The 17,867-nt window shown below is 37.2% G+C and overlaps 1 protein-coding gene across 1 annotated transcript in view; it reads right to left on the bottom strand.

Annotated features, from left to right (window-relative positions):
• The window catches only part of DICER1 (dicer 1, ribonuclease III), a 42,093-nt gene that overhangs the window by 20,367 nt on the left and 3,859 nt on the right, over positions 1–17,867 (bottom strand). The window contains exons 2-14 of the mRNA XM_010219618.2: positions 16,940–17,132; positions 15,273–15,435; positions 14,712–14,842; positions 12,540–12,674; positions 11,819–11,979; positions 10,598–10,766; positions 9,739–10,211; positions 6,165–6,297; positions 5,471–5,713; positions 5,215–5,369; positions 3,157–3,289; positions 2,621–2,696; positions 312–451 (exon numbers count right to left, since the gene is read on the bottom strand). Coding sequence (XP_010217920.2) covers positions 312–451; positions 2,621–2,696; positions 3,157–3,289; positions 5,215–5,369; positions 5,471–5,713; positions 6,165–6,297; positions 9,739–10,211; positions 10,598–10,766; positions 11,819–11,979; positions 12,540–12,674; positions 14,712–14,842; positions 15,273–15,435; positions 16,940–17,083 — 2,256 coding nt within the window. The 5' untranslated portion in view covers positions 17,084–17,132. The remainder of the gene's footprint in view (positions 1–311; positions 452–2,620; positions 2,697–3,156; positions 3,290–5,214; positions 5,370–5,470; positions 5,714–6,164; positions 6,298–9,738; positions 10,212–10,597; positions 10,767–11,818; positions 11,980–12,539; positions 12,675–14,711; positions 14,843–15,272; positions 15,436–16,939; positions 17,133–17,867) is intronic.

The raw sequence follows: 17,867 nt of genomic DNA, 5'->3' as shown, positions 1-17,867 counted from the left end.
TCCTTTTTTTTTATTTCAAAGTTAGTTTCACCTTGCAGGTCTACACAACTTCTCACTCTGACACTTGCTCATGCTCTTAAAAAGAGCCAACCATTTCTTTGAACTACGGGTCTTAGGAAAACATGCTCTCATAAACCCATTCAGGAAAACAGTGCAAGCGTCCATATAGCTAACAATACAAATATTTCACTATAAATGCAAAATTCATCTTAAGGATTACACATCACATAAGACAGAGTTGGCAATTTTGTGGTCTTGTTATTACATAAAGTATTAGACTGGAGAGGTGGAGAACACTAAGTGATACTAACAGCTTTAGGATAGCACTGTCTTCGTTTTGTAGAGCCTGGCCTTCCTGGAACACTGGTTTCCTCTTCATCATGTAAATCAAGCTCTTCCTCATACTTAACCGTTTCTTTCCCAACTGGCATCAAATGATCATCCAGTTCACCTGAGTAAGAGTAAACAGAAATAACATAATGAACAATGAAATCCTGGTCCCTTCAAAGACTACACAGCAAATATGTTCAGGAAAACAACTATTTTTTTAAATATGCTAACAGTAGCGAGGTTTTGTAAATAAGAGTTGCAATAGATTGCTTTAGCCTTTTTTATTCTTCTTCTTCTAAATTCTGAATTTATGTTCAGTAAAATCATTTTTATAGAAGAATTCTCTTATAAGTTTCAATTAAAATTTGAACTATACAATGAAAATATCAAAGAAAAATCAACCAAGAAAAACTAACCAACAACCAAAATACTCGCACAGTTACTGCAATAAAAGGAAAACTTTTTTTTTTGGGGGTATTATTCTAGAAAAGGCAATGCTATTGCTGAATGTGCACTCTGAACCCTGAGTTAAGACATTACAGGATTATTCTCAGATATTCCTATTTTGGTATGAATCCAATGATCCAAAGGCTTAACTCATCAGCAAGTCTCTGTTGTTGTTTAAAGAAATATAAATGTTTTTGTATTGCTTCAAAGAATCCATAATAATATGGGATATTCTTAAAAATAATCTACAGTAAAGATTAGAATCATAGAATGCTTAGGGTTGGAAGGGACCTCTAGAGATCATCTAGTCCAACCCCCCTGCACACGCAGGGTCACCTAGAGCACGTGGCACAGGACTGTGTCCAAGCGGGTTTTGAAGACCTCCAGAGAAGGAGACTCCACAATCTCTCTGGGCAGCCTGCTCCAGTGCGCTGTCACCCTCACTGTTAAGAAATTTTTCCTTAAGTTCCTGTGGAACTTTTGGTGCTTCAGTTTGTGGCCGTTTCCTCTAGTTCTGTCAGTGGCCACCACTGAAAAGAGGCCAGCACCATCCTCTGCACTCCCTCCCTTGAGGTACTTCTAGACACTGATCAGATCCCCTCTCAGCCTTCTCTTCTCCAGGCTGAACAGGCCCAGCTCCCTCAGCCTCTCCTCGTAGGGCAGATGTTCCAGGCCCCTGATCACCCTTGTAGCCCTGCGCTGGACTCTCTCCAGCAGCTCCACATCCCTCTTGTAACTGTGGAGCCCAGAACTGGACACAACACTCCAGATGTGGCCTCACCAGGGCTGAGTAGAGGGGCAGGATCACCTCCCTCGACCTGCTGGAGATGCTCTTCTTAATGCACCCCAGGATCCCATTGGCCTTCTTGGCCACGAGGGCACACTGCTGCCTCATGGTCAACTTCTCGTCCACCAAGACACCCAGGTCCCTCTCTGCAGAGCTGCTCTCCACAAGGTCAGTCCCCAGCCTGTACTGGTGTCTGGGGTTATTCCTCCCCAGGTGCAGGACTTTGCACTTGGCCTTGTTGAATTGCATGAGGTTTTTCACCGCCCAGTTGTCCAGTCTGTCCAGGTCCCTCTGGATGGCAGCGCAGCCCTCTGGGGTATCGGCTACTCCTCCCAGTTTCGTGTCATCAGCAAACTTGCTGAGGGAGCACTCTGTGCCTTCATCCAGGTCATTGATGAATAAATTGAACAGGACTGGACCAAGGACTGACCCCTGGGGGACCCCGCTAGCTACAGGCCTCCAACTAGACTCTGCACTGCTGATCACCACTCTCTGGGCCCTGCCATCCAGCCAGTTCCTAATCCACCTCACTGTGCACTCATCTATCCCACACTTCCGGAGCTGAAATTACCTCTAGTATTTTTATTAGAGACAAGACAGCTGAAATAATTCTGAAGTGTTCAATTTCTATACCACAACTAATGATTATATAGAGAACATACTAAACTTTGGGCTCTGTATTACAGAGTTTGTTTGGCACAAGTCACTTCAAACTTTTTTTTTCTAGCTGCAATATGTATTTCCTAATCTAAAGCCATGACCCTCCGGTGAAAAATATCTTTTTCTTCTTTATACTATGTATGTTCAACATCAAAATTTGTTTTCAAATGCAGCTCCATTCTCTGTTTAAGGCAAAGTACATTCAATAAAAATATTTCACCAGCAAGCTAGTTAAATTTATTACACGATCACATAACAAAACGCGGTGAAAAAGAAAAGGATACTAGGAATTTATAATAGCTAAAATAGAAATATATCGCTAGCTTCCATACAGTATTCAGTTTCTCAATTACAAACAGTTCTTGACCAAAGAAATCTTGCTCTTCAAATTCTTACCAATTTTGTGCAGTTTTTCACAGCAAATAAGAGCCACAACTCTCTCAGCCAGTCTTGCACAACTCATTGGAGGACCCTATAAACATTTAAACATGGTTTAAAGTTTTGGTTGAAGAGTATATTAGTTACTATACACTACACAAATAGTTCAACATACATATTATATAAACAAAACTGTCCATATAACGTTTTACAAAGATACTCTAACATTTTTCTGTGGAAACTGCAACTACAAGTTTTTGAACTCAGCATAATATTGACCACGGAACAATAAAGCACATTCTTACAGCTCATAACTGGGCAAGAAATCTAACTATTTATGCTTTCAGAATAAACAGTAACTGTTGGAAAGCAGATTACAATAGAGAAACAATAATCTGAAAACAGTTACAGAGATCAATGCAGGAAAACAGAAATTAATTTTCATTAGCAGCACAGAAGAAAAAGTAGTTCTTAAAAAAAAAAAAAAAAAAAGAGTGTGCATCTGTACAAATATATTCACTTATTTCCATGCTTTTCCTTCTCCAAATACCTACAACAATTGAGGCTCGAAGAGGTGAGTTGATCGGCAGGTAGAGAGTAGAGTAGAAGGTATGATCAGGTAGTTCTCGTGTTTTGCACTTGGGAGCTAGGTGAGTAAATGGATCGCTTGGTAATCTAGCGCAGTACCTAAATCAACAAAAGAATTTTCAAATCAATACTTTCATGTTGAAACCTGAAGATATTATACGGAGAATTTTGTCTTACTGTTGTGAAACTACAGGCTACTTTGGGCTTCAGTTTCCAAAAATTACTATTTAATAAAGCAGAATAATTACAATCATGGAATAATTTAATTGGAATGGACTCTGGGAGTCCAATCTGCTACTCAAAGCAGGGCTAACTTCAAACAAGGCTGCTCAAGGCTCTGCCCAATCAAGTTCTACATATTGTTGAGGATAGAGGTTCCAGGGAACCTGTTTCAGGGTGCAACTACTCATTAATTATGAGTAACATGTACTGACTGGAATGGCCCTAGCTGCAACTTGCATCTGTTGTCTCCTGTCCTTTTCACTGTGCAAAGCTTCTGACTTTGTTCTCTGTAGCTTAAGGCAGCAATTATAGCACCCTTAGCTATCTCTTCTCCACACTGAACAAACCAGGTCCCTTGGTACTCTTCATACATCATGTGCTCTAGCCTTCTAGCCCTTTTTGTGACCCTCAGCTGGACTACTTCCAGTTTCTCAGTACTCCTTTTGTCCTGACAGAGCCCTAAACTTGTATGAGCCAGATGCAGCATTATGAGTCCTGAGTGAAGAATAATTTTCAACATGTGCCTATCCTAAATTATCAAGAGTACAGACATTTTCTTCCTTAGTGCCTGACTACGCTGCTGACTCGTCTTCAGTGAGGAGGCCTCCAAGTCTTTTCCTACAAAGTCAGTCTCTAGCAGTCTCTGCTTCCAAGCCTGTAGTGATGCACAGGACTATTCCACTGAAGCGACAGACCCTACTGCTGACCCATTTCTTCAGTTTGACATGGCTCCCCTCTCAGGGGCGGTCTGGCCCTCCATCGTAGCAACTGCTCCCCCAGTTAAGTTTGTGTCAGAGCCAAATTTGCTGAGGATATGTTCTCTGCTACTATGCAGATCACTGATGATAAAGTTAAATTCTACTGGCCTGCAAGGAATGCTGCTCATATCCAGCTGCCAGCTAGACTTTCCGTAGTTTATCATTACACCTTTTAAGTCCAACAGACTGCCAGGTTTTATTTACCATGTAGTTCATCCAGCTTGGCTATGAAGGTGTTACAGGAGATGTCATCAAAACCCGTAAAGTCAAGTAAAGGATATTCATTGCTTTTCCCCTGTTCACAGAATGAAGCACTTCACCGCAGGAAGCAATTGGGTTGGTCTGGCAAAAATTGCCTATAATAAAAGGGCTGGTTGCTTGCAAACACCTTCTTGCCCTTTATGTGCCTGGAAATAGTTTCCATGAGCCTTGGTCCATAACACTCCGAGGGAACGAGATAAAGTTGACTGCTTTGTAGCTCCTTGGATCCTTTTCCTTTTCTTTTTTTGAAGGCATTTACCTTCTCTTATCACTCAGGACCTCCAAATGCCATGACGTTGCAAAGATGACATCGGTCAGTCTGCTCAGAAGCATCCCATCCAGTCTCATGAACTTGAATATGTTCAGTTTATTTGTATTTTTGTTTTGTTTTTAAACAAAACAACAAGTTGCTATTACAAATGTGAATATTGGAACTGGAGACCTTCATTTTGTGTAACTTTTTGTTTTTAAATTAAGTTGGCAAGAGCAACAATCTTGCTACTTGTTTTGAAGTTAAATGTTTTCAGGACAGTTTTCTATTAAACAGGTATCCGCACCACTAAGTTTATCATGAGAACTAGAACCTTTGAAGAATAAAGCCACGCAATACAAACTATTCTTTTCAAATCCTTGTGACAGTTCTCTTGGGGACAGAAAATTCTGCCAAGACTTAAAAGGGGAAATATATAAAGTACCCAATCTACGGCTAGCATGTCATGACAGACTGAGAAACTTTTTATTCAAAAGCAAGAAGTAGAAGGAAAATGTGAACATGTCTCCTACCTATTTATGTGTCCAATAGCAGTGTTAATTGTAACTCTTGGACTGTTTTCATCTGGCCTCAAAACATAGGGTGGAAATACATCATCATCATCAATGATGGGTTCGGTTTCAGTTTCGCTGGTATCAACAGATTTCGAGCATTTGTTTCTCAGGATCTTAACATTTTAAGAAAAGAACATGAAAGGGTTTTTTTTCTTCTTATAAAACAAAAAAACTACTATAAGATATAAACAGGCACATTACTTGAGCTTCATACCTTCTCGATTGCTTTGTATGTCTTGAGATCTTCCTCAAAGCTTTTGATTTTGTCAGTGTCTGCTAACATGATATAATTGGAAATTGGTGCTCTAGCTCTTCCTTTTGACTGCACATAGGAACGGTATTCTGTGGGCAAATCAAAACGCACCACCAAGTTGCATTTTGGTATGTCAACACCCTCTTCTACAATGCTAGTAGCAATAAGTAAGTTGGTCTCATGTGCTCGAAATTTTCTAAGAACCTGCAAAAGTAATTGAGAGATTGATCTGCAAAAGTAATTGAGAGATGAATCTGGCACCTCTTTGCATCATGCAGTTGATTAACAGCTAGTAAGACAGAGAAACTGTTCAGACATTCTATAAACTTGCCTAAATATGCTCTTATAGAAGCATATGATTTTCCATACAGTATTACTGTATCACTGTTAATCCAATGCAGAAAAAAAAATTACACAGTTGATGATCTGACAAGACAAGCACTATTTCACAAGCAGTTTCATTTCTATCTATTAGTGCAATGTGACAGTAGCTTCTCTAACCATCTGTTATTTTATCCAAGACATCTGTATCTTAAGTATGCACGTTTGTTACACCAAGGGTACTCCCCGAGCTTCCAATGACTGTGCCAGAATTTGCTGGTAGAGCAATGTTTTGCAGGTAATGCCAACTTCAATTATTTTTTACTGAAGTTACCTCTTCCTGTTTTCTGAATTCTACTTCCATCTGCTTGTTACGAGGCTGATTCTTGCCAATGCCATGTCCAGTTATAAAATTGCTGCTGATATAAGCCAGTTCTGGATCTTGTTTGCCAGCTTCTTTTATCAACCTAAAAGTATTTTATAAGTCACACAACACAGAAAATGAAAAATATTCTTTTCCTTCTAAGACATAAAGTAAAAAAAAAATAACAAAAAAGGAAGCATAGCAATTAAATATTTTGTCAATAAATAGTAAGTATAAATAAACTTTTTTGTGCTTGCTAAAAACACTACTTTCTAGTGAAAACATGGGTAAAATAATAAAAAATAGAATGCATTTGTATGTGATATGTGTGCAGGCATCACAAACACTTTAGACTTAGCATGGAAAAAGATATTGTTAAAAGCAAAAACATTTTTAAACCAAGACATTACTTTGAGGTTTCCAGCTACTCAACACCCTATTCAAGACATACGTAAGTTAACATCATTTTCAGTAGGTGTCATCTGAGCTACTTTAGTAGGAAGATCTTTTAATCGGGTCCTCAAAATATGTGCTTCTCCAGTACGAAGCATTAAGTTGGGTTAAATAAAGTGTTCAAATTTTTAGGTTAAGAATAATAGCTTAAAATGCACGTTCTGTTCAGGTATGTTAATGACAAACATTGTTGATCTCTTTCTAAAAACTGATCTCAGCCCACTTAAGATATGTTTTTAATTAACCTAAACATATCTACAACATGTGGATTTAATCCAAGTCTTTTATCAAGGAACAGTGAACAGAGGTTAGGATCATTCATGCTCTCAACTCTATCCCCTTGCATTTTTCTTTAGGTGGTAGGAGCAGAAAATGGTCCCGCAATGCTTTGAATTCACAGACTAACCAGAAGATTGCTTGTATAATCAGAGCCCTGAACCTAGAATTACGCTTTAAAACCCATAAATGCCTGATTACCTCACGCAACCGAATTGTTTGTGTTGTAGCATCCTTAGCTGATCAGTTTCCAGCATAGACAGAATCTGGGATCTCTCAACCATAACAGTTTATGAGAGCAGTAGAGCCAGTAAGAAAGAAGGAGGGGGGGGGGAAGGACCAAATTAAAACACACAAAACCCTGCATCCCCTACACATATCCCCACAGTCACCCCAAAAGCATTTTTCCGCTTGCCCTTGGCACAGTCACCTCGTTATCACCAGGTCCTCCTCACACCCCCGGGACAACCTGCCGCCAGACACCTCTAACAGCAACTCAGACTCCTGTCCCTGACAGCCCCCAGGCTGGGCCGCGCAGAGGACAACAACACTACGGGAGCTGCTGCCAAGTGCCAAGTTCTCCCCTTCCTCTGCGGGAACACTGCTGAAGTCTCTTTTTCACTTGGGCAACTGATTTTAAGGACATTCACCTAAAACTTCTATCCTTTCATTTGAAGTCTGTTGAAACTGGAATGGCACAGGGAACCAGCAAGAGGAAGTAGTAGCAGATACTGCTTTAGGAAAACAGACTGAAAGGATCCTCTTGTATTAAAATAAATGACATTTCTTAGTTCAAAGGCTTAACAGATTCACATTTCTCTGTGCAGTCCAGGCATTTAGAAACACATACTAAGTAAGCATGGGTTGCAACTGAACAAAATTCCTAAGTTTTTATATTCTTGTTCCACATGGCAAGTCGCACAACTCCAATTTGGGTACTTGATGAAGTTTTAAGCAGCTAATCTGTAGCATCTACTGCATATGCAGGGGCTCCAATTACTTCAGAAGAAATTCCTACCCATTTTTCCCACATAGCCCAACATACACAAATGTTGCCCTTTTAAGCTACCATAAACTACAGACTTCATGAAGCAGGATATCTAATCATTAGTAGAAAGATAATGAAGAGGCTCATGATACCTCTGCTTTAACTTAGTTCGACACATGCTGGATTGTGCTATACATGAAAACTTGAGTAGTTTTCACGTATTCTTTCCATCCCATCTTGTGCCTTCCCTATTTGGGAAGCCTTTCCACTGGTTCAGCATCTATAGCTGCAGGCAAGAATTAAAATCCCTCAGTTTAAATGAGTCTACAGGGAGGGTCTGCAGTGAAGGTCTCAGCCGTGTCCAACAGCACCAGTCTGATGGTCATCCGAGTATCATGACACCAAGTTTGCTTAAAGCAAAGCAGTATTTTGCATATTTGCTGGAGAGCTAACTTTTGGAAGAGGGTAAAATGTTTCATTTTTTTGCTGCCTGCAACTTGTTTCACAGTGCCTAGAACTTAAGGATGGCACCAACTGGTTATCTATTCTAGTTAGAAACAATATTCCCTGTCAAGTTCAACCGCAGTTATGATTAACATTGGGTATAAATCATAATTTTCAAGCACATAAATAGAAAAAAAAGGGTTAGAATAAAAAGAAAAAAAATGACTAACAAGCAAAAAAAAATTTAACTTTACATTTCTGTTTGATCTCTAGGGTGGCAAAAGACTCATTTCTGCTCAGTTAAAATTTATCAGAATTCATTAATATTATTTCTTGGAAGTTATCATCACAGGTTCATTTCATTGAAAGGTTTAATTTGCACCATAAAAGTATGTTTACAAAAATATACTACAAGAGTGCAAATAAAACAAAGAAAAATGAAATTCATAAAAAAAAAGTCAATTCTGAAGACCAAAGAATATGGCATGGACTCAAAGGAGCTCTTCAGGCAAAAGCTAACAACAGAATGGTCAGATTCAGGGCTCTCTGAGGGCAGGAACTACCTGGAGTGCAGTAAACAAATCACACAGGACATGATTTAGGACAGTATCCAGCCAAGAAAAGATATGTAAATAAATCAAAAATGTTTTTGTTTGTGGTAAATAGCATTTAACAATTAAAAAAAGGTGTGTGTGTGTATATATAGCTAGCACAAATCATAATGTAGAAAAAAAATTGAAAAATTCAATAAGGAAGCAAGTATTGCAAAGTGTATCTTGGATATATTCCTTGGATAGTATTTTTCTTGGTGGAGACTAAGTGCTTAATGTTTTACTCAAAGTTTTACTGAATAGGTGTTTCATAAATATCCCCTGTTAAAAAAGGACTAGTAAATCTTAAAAGGAGGTATTTGTGCAACATAAATTTGCCTTTCTTTAAACTTTGATTGTCAAATGATTTTATTTAGCAAGGTAAGGATAAAAAATTCAAAAATATTGCACTCAGTAGCTTAAAAAAATCCAGTATTCATAATAACTATGAATTTAAAGGGTGAATACGACAAATCAATATATGTTCACTCTACAGTTCAAGTACATTTTGTATATTGCCTTGAACAGAAATCAAATTACAACACAAGGTCCAAAAGCCAGCTACTGAGTACAGTTTTAAAAATACCTAAGCACCCCTTCACATAGTCAATGTTTCACTTTTTATTATTCTTCCTTTATGCAGATGCACTGTGACCTCCTAAACTAACTTTTAAACAGAGTTCTAAAATATACAACTCAATCCTCTACAAAGCCGTAGCCAGCAGCCTGCACATGAACATGCACGTTGTGACTCTGTGTTTAAAAAAGAAATGTTTAAACAAAGAAGATTTACCTATTTAGGACAACTGCTGTGTATCGTCTTTCCACAAAAATAATTCCACATAAAATATTAGTAAAAGGAGATGGGAAATTAGTCTCCGGCTTCTCTTTCTCCTCAATTTCTTCATCCTCATCATCATCTTCAGAATCACTCCAAGACACATAATTATCCTGATTCCTATTGTTATACCATTCCACACTTTCAAACTGCTGCCGTTCATACGGTTTATATTTGCGCAAGATTTCAAGCAGCTTTATTACTTTTGGGGTTACAAATTTCAGGTCAAGTGAGGCAGGTGAGAAGTGCTCTTCACAGAGTGCATGTATTTTCCTTAGGAAAGTGTCTGTAAACAATAAAAATTTCCTGTGCAGCTCCTCTTGTTCGTGTTTGATATACTTCTGTAGCTCTCTCACCATCATCCCAGCTACCTTATCTGCACACCAGGGTCCCAGAACAACCAATACAGCTCGACAGTCTGACAATATCTACAACAAAAGATTTCAAATATCAGTTCAAAGAGTGTATTCAACTACCCGTTTTAGACTGAGACTTTATTTTTTGCGTAGCACAATCTTCACAAACATCATGATTGATTTATCATAAAAACCTTTAGAAGTCAGCTTTTGTCATTCAGTAGACTTGGGGAACTTGTTGCTGATGAAGCAAGATGATGAGCTTTTTGCTATACCATTACAACTTAGAACTTTATACACTCCTGTGCTGTTAACAAAAGCGACTTTAAAGCTCTCTCCTCCCACATTCTCCAGGTTGGCTGGCTTAAAAAGTGTTTCAGTAGCGTAACATAGACCACAGAGAAAAACAACGGCAAAGATTTCAATTCCCCAGGTTTTACATACAGCTGAATGCTTACCTGCTTAGAAATTAATGTAGAATCTCTCTCTTTTGAATTTACAGATATGTTGCAGTCATTCAGAAAAGTAAGTGCTTCATCCAATTCTTTTAACAGTCCTCCATACAGCCCACTTTTGTCAGTATATGGTCCACAGTCTACAACAATCTCACATGGCTGAGAAGTATATCTTAATTGAGGGCAAAGATCAAGTCAAACACAGCTTTTGAAAGCCAGTTATTTTTGGCTTGTTATTTTACAGCAAATAGTAAGGACAATAAGAAGCAGACTCAAGTACATTTCCCCTCCTAAGTGAATAAATGGCTCTCCAAAATGTGGTCTCTTGAGATGCCAAGTATATGTAATGCAGATAGCAAACACATAAACACCTTCATATACACAAGTGATTCTCCTTAAATGACAGAGCTATAAAAGAGAAATTCTTAAAATGTTTTCCACACATTCAGAAAAAAAACAATTAAAAAATTGCTCTAGAACAAGAATAATCGTCTTTGCATCATTGTGTCAGGCAATCTAGCTGGAGTGAGAAAACATGCAACATTAAGCACTCAATGTTAATTTTTTCTCTATAGCAAACCGTCACAATTACCACAGCTTGTACTAATTTTAACAATATCCACAGCATTCTACATTCTGTAATAACATAGGAGGGAAAAAAGCCCGCTTGCTGTGGTATTTCGGCATTGTTTTTGCTGCTTCCTCTCATTCTCCAATGTTTTTCATTAGCTTCTAAACCACAGGCTACTCATTAAAGAAAGAAGATTTAGGGTATTATGAGTATCTTTTGCTGTATGTCCTATAAGATTTTTCTAAATTAGACAGTAAGATTATGGCATATACTGGAAATGTACTGTTTGCTCTTCAAACATAAAGACAGTCAATCTTACAAGAAGATCAAAAATCTGATGTGGAATATCAAGTTTCCAATTTTTTCCCCTCTCTACCTCTCCCCGCTAAGACTATGTAAAAGTTCTGAAGATTTCAGTGCCAGGTGGCCTTCATGTTGACAACCTTATGGAAAGCTAAACTTCAATACTGGTTACTCAGAAAGTACTTCAACAGTTTGCCTTCCTTCTCCACCGCCAGTAGAGGTGATAGCATCACATACATGTGAACTTTTGTAAGAATGGAGAGGGAATATTTCTAGTGATTTCTTTCTCTAATCTATCCATAATGAAAGACAGGTATCAATTTAATCACCAAAATTATACTAAAACACACCTGTCCAAGACCACCAAATCAGTTGCAGTTTCAGCATTGCTCTTCAAGATTTTCTCCAGTTTCTGGATCTTCTCCTCCAATTCAGCAGGATCACATTTCCCATTTAAAATGGAAGCTGTTAACCCCAGGATTCGAGGACATGACGGACAATCCTCACAGATCTGTGTAGCCAACAGAGTTAAAAGTATAGTAACCATCCAGCCAGCAAACCTAGACACTTAGAGTTGAAAACTATTACTTCAATAGCAGGTTCTAGACAAGGAAGCAAACTTGGGTCTTTCTTTCAATGTCACGAACATATCTAGAAAACAGAGTTGAAAAAAAAAAAAAAAAAAAAGTACATTCCATTCCCAAACGCCACCCGTCTCTCAAATATTTTTACCAACGAACTTTGAAAACTCCCGAAGTCCTTAAATTTGACTTCTCTTTTCTGTTTATATCAGTTTTTTTCTATAAATTACCACTGTAAATATCTAATAATAACCCTGTTTTCCTATCTCACAATGTGTCTGAAATGTGAATTAATTACAGTAAATTCTCAATATCAGAACATGCTAAAATATAGTTCCATGTACATTGTTCTCAGTAGCAGAGCTGGCTAAATCACTGCTCACTCATTCACTCCTCATTCTTTCACCCCTCATTGCTCACTCATTCACCCCTTTCTTCTCAGTCATGCTCCTTAATCAGTTGCTGCAGCAGTCCCACGGGGGAAACCTACCTTCATAATTTCACGATACGGGTGGTCCTGGATTGCAAGATGGCACTCATCAAACACCAAAAGATTAATGTTTGACAGGGATAAATATTCATTTTTCAAAATAGTCAGGGCAACGTGACATGTCATAACTAGAACCTATAAAAAATGAAAGGAAAAGTCAATATATAATGCGCATGAGCCATCTTTGGTGACTAAGCGAAGAAGGGAAGCTCTTCTGCAAGTCTTCCTAAATAGCACTAGCAGATACCAATTCCTCCTATTCATCAGCCTCCTTTGAATGAAAGAGAAAAACGTATTTGGTACTTGAAGGTTACACACACTTCAGTAAGTAATCTGGCTGAAGGTAAGAACAACAAAAGTAAACCTTGCCTCCAGTCATATGCTTAGAAAAAAATGAATACAAACAGATGATATTGGACTCCAGCCAAACTACACAGAACAGATTTTATAGAATGCAAAACCAGTTAACGTCCCTCTCAACAATTTCATTATTGTGTCTCTGGCAAGAAAATTCTTCATAAACTCATAAACCCTCTGCAGCTGCAGCAGAAAAGCAGTGTGTTACCACAAAAAAAAGTATTCAGGAAAAGACTGCCACTTCTTGAGTCCATTTCTTAGTGATTATCACAAATATGCCCTATGTTTAAGTGTCTTCCCCACCTAAAATTCTAAAATTCAGTTATATAACTCTAAGTAACTCTAAAATTTGGTTAAAAAAGTGAAACGCAAAAGCGGTAGAGACAACAGAGATTAACGACAACAAAAATTTTAGAAAGCACATCCTTTAATGCAAAATTATTGAACACAACCTACACATTTTTAAAACTGCATCCAACCTTCTAAGAAGACTGCAAAGCTTTTTGTGGAAAGTTAGAATGGCTACTATTTAAAGACAGCATCATTTCAACTTCGCAGCTAATCTTTTCAGAAATGCTTTGGGTAGGTAAGTCAGAAAGGTATATTATTCAATGCAGTTACACATAAATTAGTCTAGCTCATCCTGTTTCTCAGGCTTTTCACTTCGCAATCCATCGTCTGGGATGTCCTCTGCAAATACAAACATGACAAACAGGCCCTAATTTTGAATTAACATCTAAAGATGAAGTGATAAGAAAAATGACTAAATGAATGATATAATGATAAAGTCTCATCTAAAATAAACTTTTTAAAAAGTTTGCTTTGGTGGAAGCATCTTCAACTAAAGCATTTGGAAAAGCAGAATATTTATTTAGAGAATAATTTAAAAGATTTAATAATTTAAAAGATTAGAAAAACAAAAAGATTTATTTAGAGAATAAATATTCTGCCCTAGTCCTAGAAAAAACTACTGGATAATTCAGTGCTGGTGTATCTTCATGCTATTGTCAGGTATCTCAGAGCACTCAGTTCAGGCTTTCTAAAATTCTTTTCAGAATTAATTACGTTATTAATACCTTAGCTTAATGATTTAAAAGATGAAAAGATCAGCATGTGATTCTAGCACATGAAGTTGAGTTTCCTGATAAGATTATCCACTATTTTATGCAAGCACTGTACTCCAATAATTATAACAGCCTTTTCACTTGATGGAATTGTTCAGAGATTTATTTATGGGCTTCTGGAAAACACTGCAAACCCTACAAATTTCCAAGAACTAAGAGTCTACACCTATATTAGTGCAAGATACTTATGCAGATGTTGGAAAAAGATTGCAACAGAAAGGGACAAACATCACTTAGGAAAAACTTGTTCTCAAAATAAATAACTTTTCATATTAAGAGAACTATACAGAAATAGCTTTTCCAAAAAGGCAGAAATAAAAGGAATGTCAAAGAGATAATACACTGCTTCCCCAGACAGCATTCAACTTCATAGTCTTTTATTGAGTATTCAATATGCTATTTATTACCCAATATTAAACATCACATAATGGGTTTTAAAATACACTATGCACACTGAAAATTCCTTCTGCAATCATCAGGAACCACAAGGCAGGGAGATGGCGAACAGCATTAAAGGCAGCTTTTTAAGCATGACCTGTGTATTCCCCTTAAGTATTTGCATATGAATTTTTGAGGCAAAACATGTTTATACTGAAATTCTGTTAAGAGAAATGTTTAGCTAAAATTGTAAAGAATTATCATTTCTGATCAAGCCTTAGTTTATATTCATGATTTATACTTAGAATAGTACCTGATGTTTAGAGAATTCCTGACTCCATTTCTCTTTCGTCCATGATTCAGTTATCTCTAAACTTGAATACTCTCCCACTTTAAGATCTGAATGTGTCCTGACAGCTGACACTTGCTGAGCAACTTGATTTGCTAAATTAAAGTTTAAGAAAAAGAAAAAAGAAGAAAATAAGAAAAAGCATGCCTTTGATCACAAAACTGGCAAAAGCTCTTCAATATTAATTTAAGATATATGTCATAATATAGTGTTTTGCAATATGACCTTTAGGCTATGATAGTATTAAATGAGGGATATAAAGCATATTTGTATAGCTACAGTAAGAAAACAGATTTATGACTAAAAGGCACCTCATTTAATGACTTAATTTAAAACAAGTTAATTAAATGGGTTATAGGCAAGCAAAGAAACTTATCGCTTTCTATATTCAGCTTATCGTCCTTGTCATTTTTGTAGCGTATCCAGAATTTTCACTTAACATTACTTTTACACAGCATGTATTAAGGAGCATTCTATTAAGATGTGTTAATATGTTTGGGAACTTGGTACATTTTCTGCTCTTACCTGAGTTGACCAAGAACACGGTTCTCTTTCCATTTTTGTTGAAATCTCCCCTGATCTGATAGGACAGCTCTTTAGTGAGTAGTACTGCAATAAAAGTCTTCCCTGAGCCAGTGTTTAAACAGACTATTGTATTATGATCCAAAGCTGCTTCAAGCAGTTCAACCTAGGTTTAAGAATAACAATCTCATTACTTGCAGCAGTAGAGTAAAAATAGCTCACCAAAGAAAGACACCACAGAAATGCTACATCAGCTCTAGACAACTCAGTAGTATCTGCAGAGATCTTTCCAGTCATGTAGAATGAACACTGTATTATCACAGTCATTTAAAAATATTAATACATTATATGTAGTCTGGTTTTAATGCTAAATTCCCCTGGTATTTAAATTTGCTGCTATTTTAAATAACTTTCTAACTATATCTTTCTAACACTAATGTAGCTATATAAATTATCCAAAGAACTACTTATTTATTTTGCAGAAATAATGTATTAGCTCAAGGTGGTCTAATGTTTCTGGTGGGACTCACCCATTGCTAGCTTTCAGGCACCTTTATGGGAGATAGAGAAGTGAAATTCTAGAATTTAGAAAAAAATCTTCCTTAACAAAAAAAATCAAATAGGCCTGCCAGGGTTTGACATTACTAACCTGCTTTGACCGACACATGTACTAAAAGACAGACAAAGTCTGTACACAACAAGGTCAGACAGAGAAGGATATATCATGATTGTATGTAATACAATCTACGAACAGAGAGTAGTGTTTACTAAATATGTCCTCAAGAACTTTTTGCAGAGAGCAGTAACCTAAACTCTGTTCAGTTCCATAAAGCAGACTGTGAAAAAAGAATGGTGGATAATAATAAAGTTTAATGCAACCAAGCAAGGGGAAGAAGAGACAAAACTATCACCCAACAGGTGGAGCTGTGAGAGTGATTTGTATATACTGTGCACAATCTGCACTTCTCTGGCTGTCCAGGTTCTTCCCCCTCCCTACATGAAGCAGCCTGCTGTTGCTACAAAATTGTGCAGGACCTGGCCCCACCATGCTGTGCTCACTCGTAAGGGGACACAACCGTGACAGGAACTCCGTGGCCAACATTGCTCTTGGTAGCAGCTATCAGATAGCAGTCATGGGAGCCAGGAGTAGCCATCCTGCTTCCTGCTTCTAAGTCCAGAAGTTAACTGAGTCTTCTGGCGTCTAAATTTATTCACAGTACTCTAATGCTCTGCATGCACTAGAAAATGGGAAGAATTTAAATTTACTTCAAACTGGGTATCTTTGTGATTCGCACTAATGAAAGGGTGGTGAAAAACTTAAAACAGTTTAAAGCAATAGTTAGTCTGGATAACTGGATAGGATGCATTTGAAAATAAATATGTTTCAAATATAGAGAACCTGCTTGAAGGCATGTATTCACAGAAATTAATACAAATCATTGCTCCCTAGGCTCTCCCTCATAGATGATTTATTTGTTTGAGAAGAAACAATCTGTTTTGAAGCATGCTGTGATCCCTGTTGGTCAGCACTGCTACACATCTAATAACTGAAGTAGGAACGCTACACTGGAAAGTACTTAATAAAAATTACACCTGAGCATGAAAAACTTTCTTCTGAAGACAAATTTCCATTTGTGTTTTTGAAGCATTACCAGTATCATCATTGGTACCTGATATTTTCTTGGCGTGTAAATGTTATCATGAATTGCTTCTTGTTGCCATGGCAGTCCAAAAAACGGACCCATTGGGGAAGAAGCAGGGGTCATGAGCTGCAGTCCTGCCATGCTGAGGGATTGCAAAGCAGGGCTCTTCATTCATTCATCCAGTGTTTCTTTCATTGCATTTTTGTTCCAGCACAGCTTACTAGGAGAAGGAAAAGAAACAGTATTAAATAAAAGTATCATATAATAAGCTTTCTTCTTAATGTATAAGTGAACTTTACTTGATTTTTGTTTCCTGCAAGTGCTAAATCTTGTCTTAATATGCAGTTTTTAATTTTAACCTCGCAAGCACTCTCATATAAAACAAATGGGAGTAAATCAAATATACATACAATACATCAAACTCGGAGAATTCTTTCTAATACTACTTTTTCTTCTTTTCAAATCAGACAACAGTTAGCCAAATTAACATTTCTATTAGCTAAGTTTCCTCAAAATTCTCAAATGTGCTCTATATTCATTTTAACATCAATCTCAGAAGAAGAAATGCATTAACTTGCCATGATTTCAAAGTTAAATATTCATAAAGAATACATAAGGAAAGCTAAATAGTATTCTGTATATTCTATTATGTTATTCAGGAAAGTAATTGGTTTTACAATGGTGTACCAGGAAAGAAAAACTGAAATTGAGGCAAACACAATATAATATCTAGTGGAAAACACACTGAAGGCTACAAGAAATACCTGTTGCAAGAGATTACAAATAAATCAGTCCCAATTAAAAACAAATATTATTTTAAAATGCTGTAACTGGGCCAAGACTGAACACTGATTTAATATTAAACCATTATGGGAAACTTTGACAAAAGCTGTCAATTCTCACTGGCTTTCCACTTCAAGTCCATAATGTAAAAGATACAGAATGCAACACAAGG

The sequence above is a fragment of the Tinamus guttatus genome, unplaced genomic scaffold (assembly GCF_059628265.1).
Source record: "Tinamus guttatus ecotype Peru unplaced genomic scaffold, ASM5962826v1 Tinamus_guttatus_pri_ptg000048l, whole genome shotgun sequence".
Classification (NCBI taxonomy): Eukaryota; Metazoa; Chordata; class Aves; order Tinamiformes; family Tinamidae; genus Tinamus; species Tinamus guttatus.
This window is presented reverse-complemented; position numbering and strand designations above follow the sequence as displayed.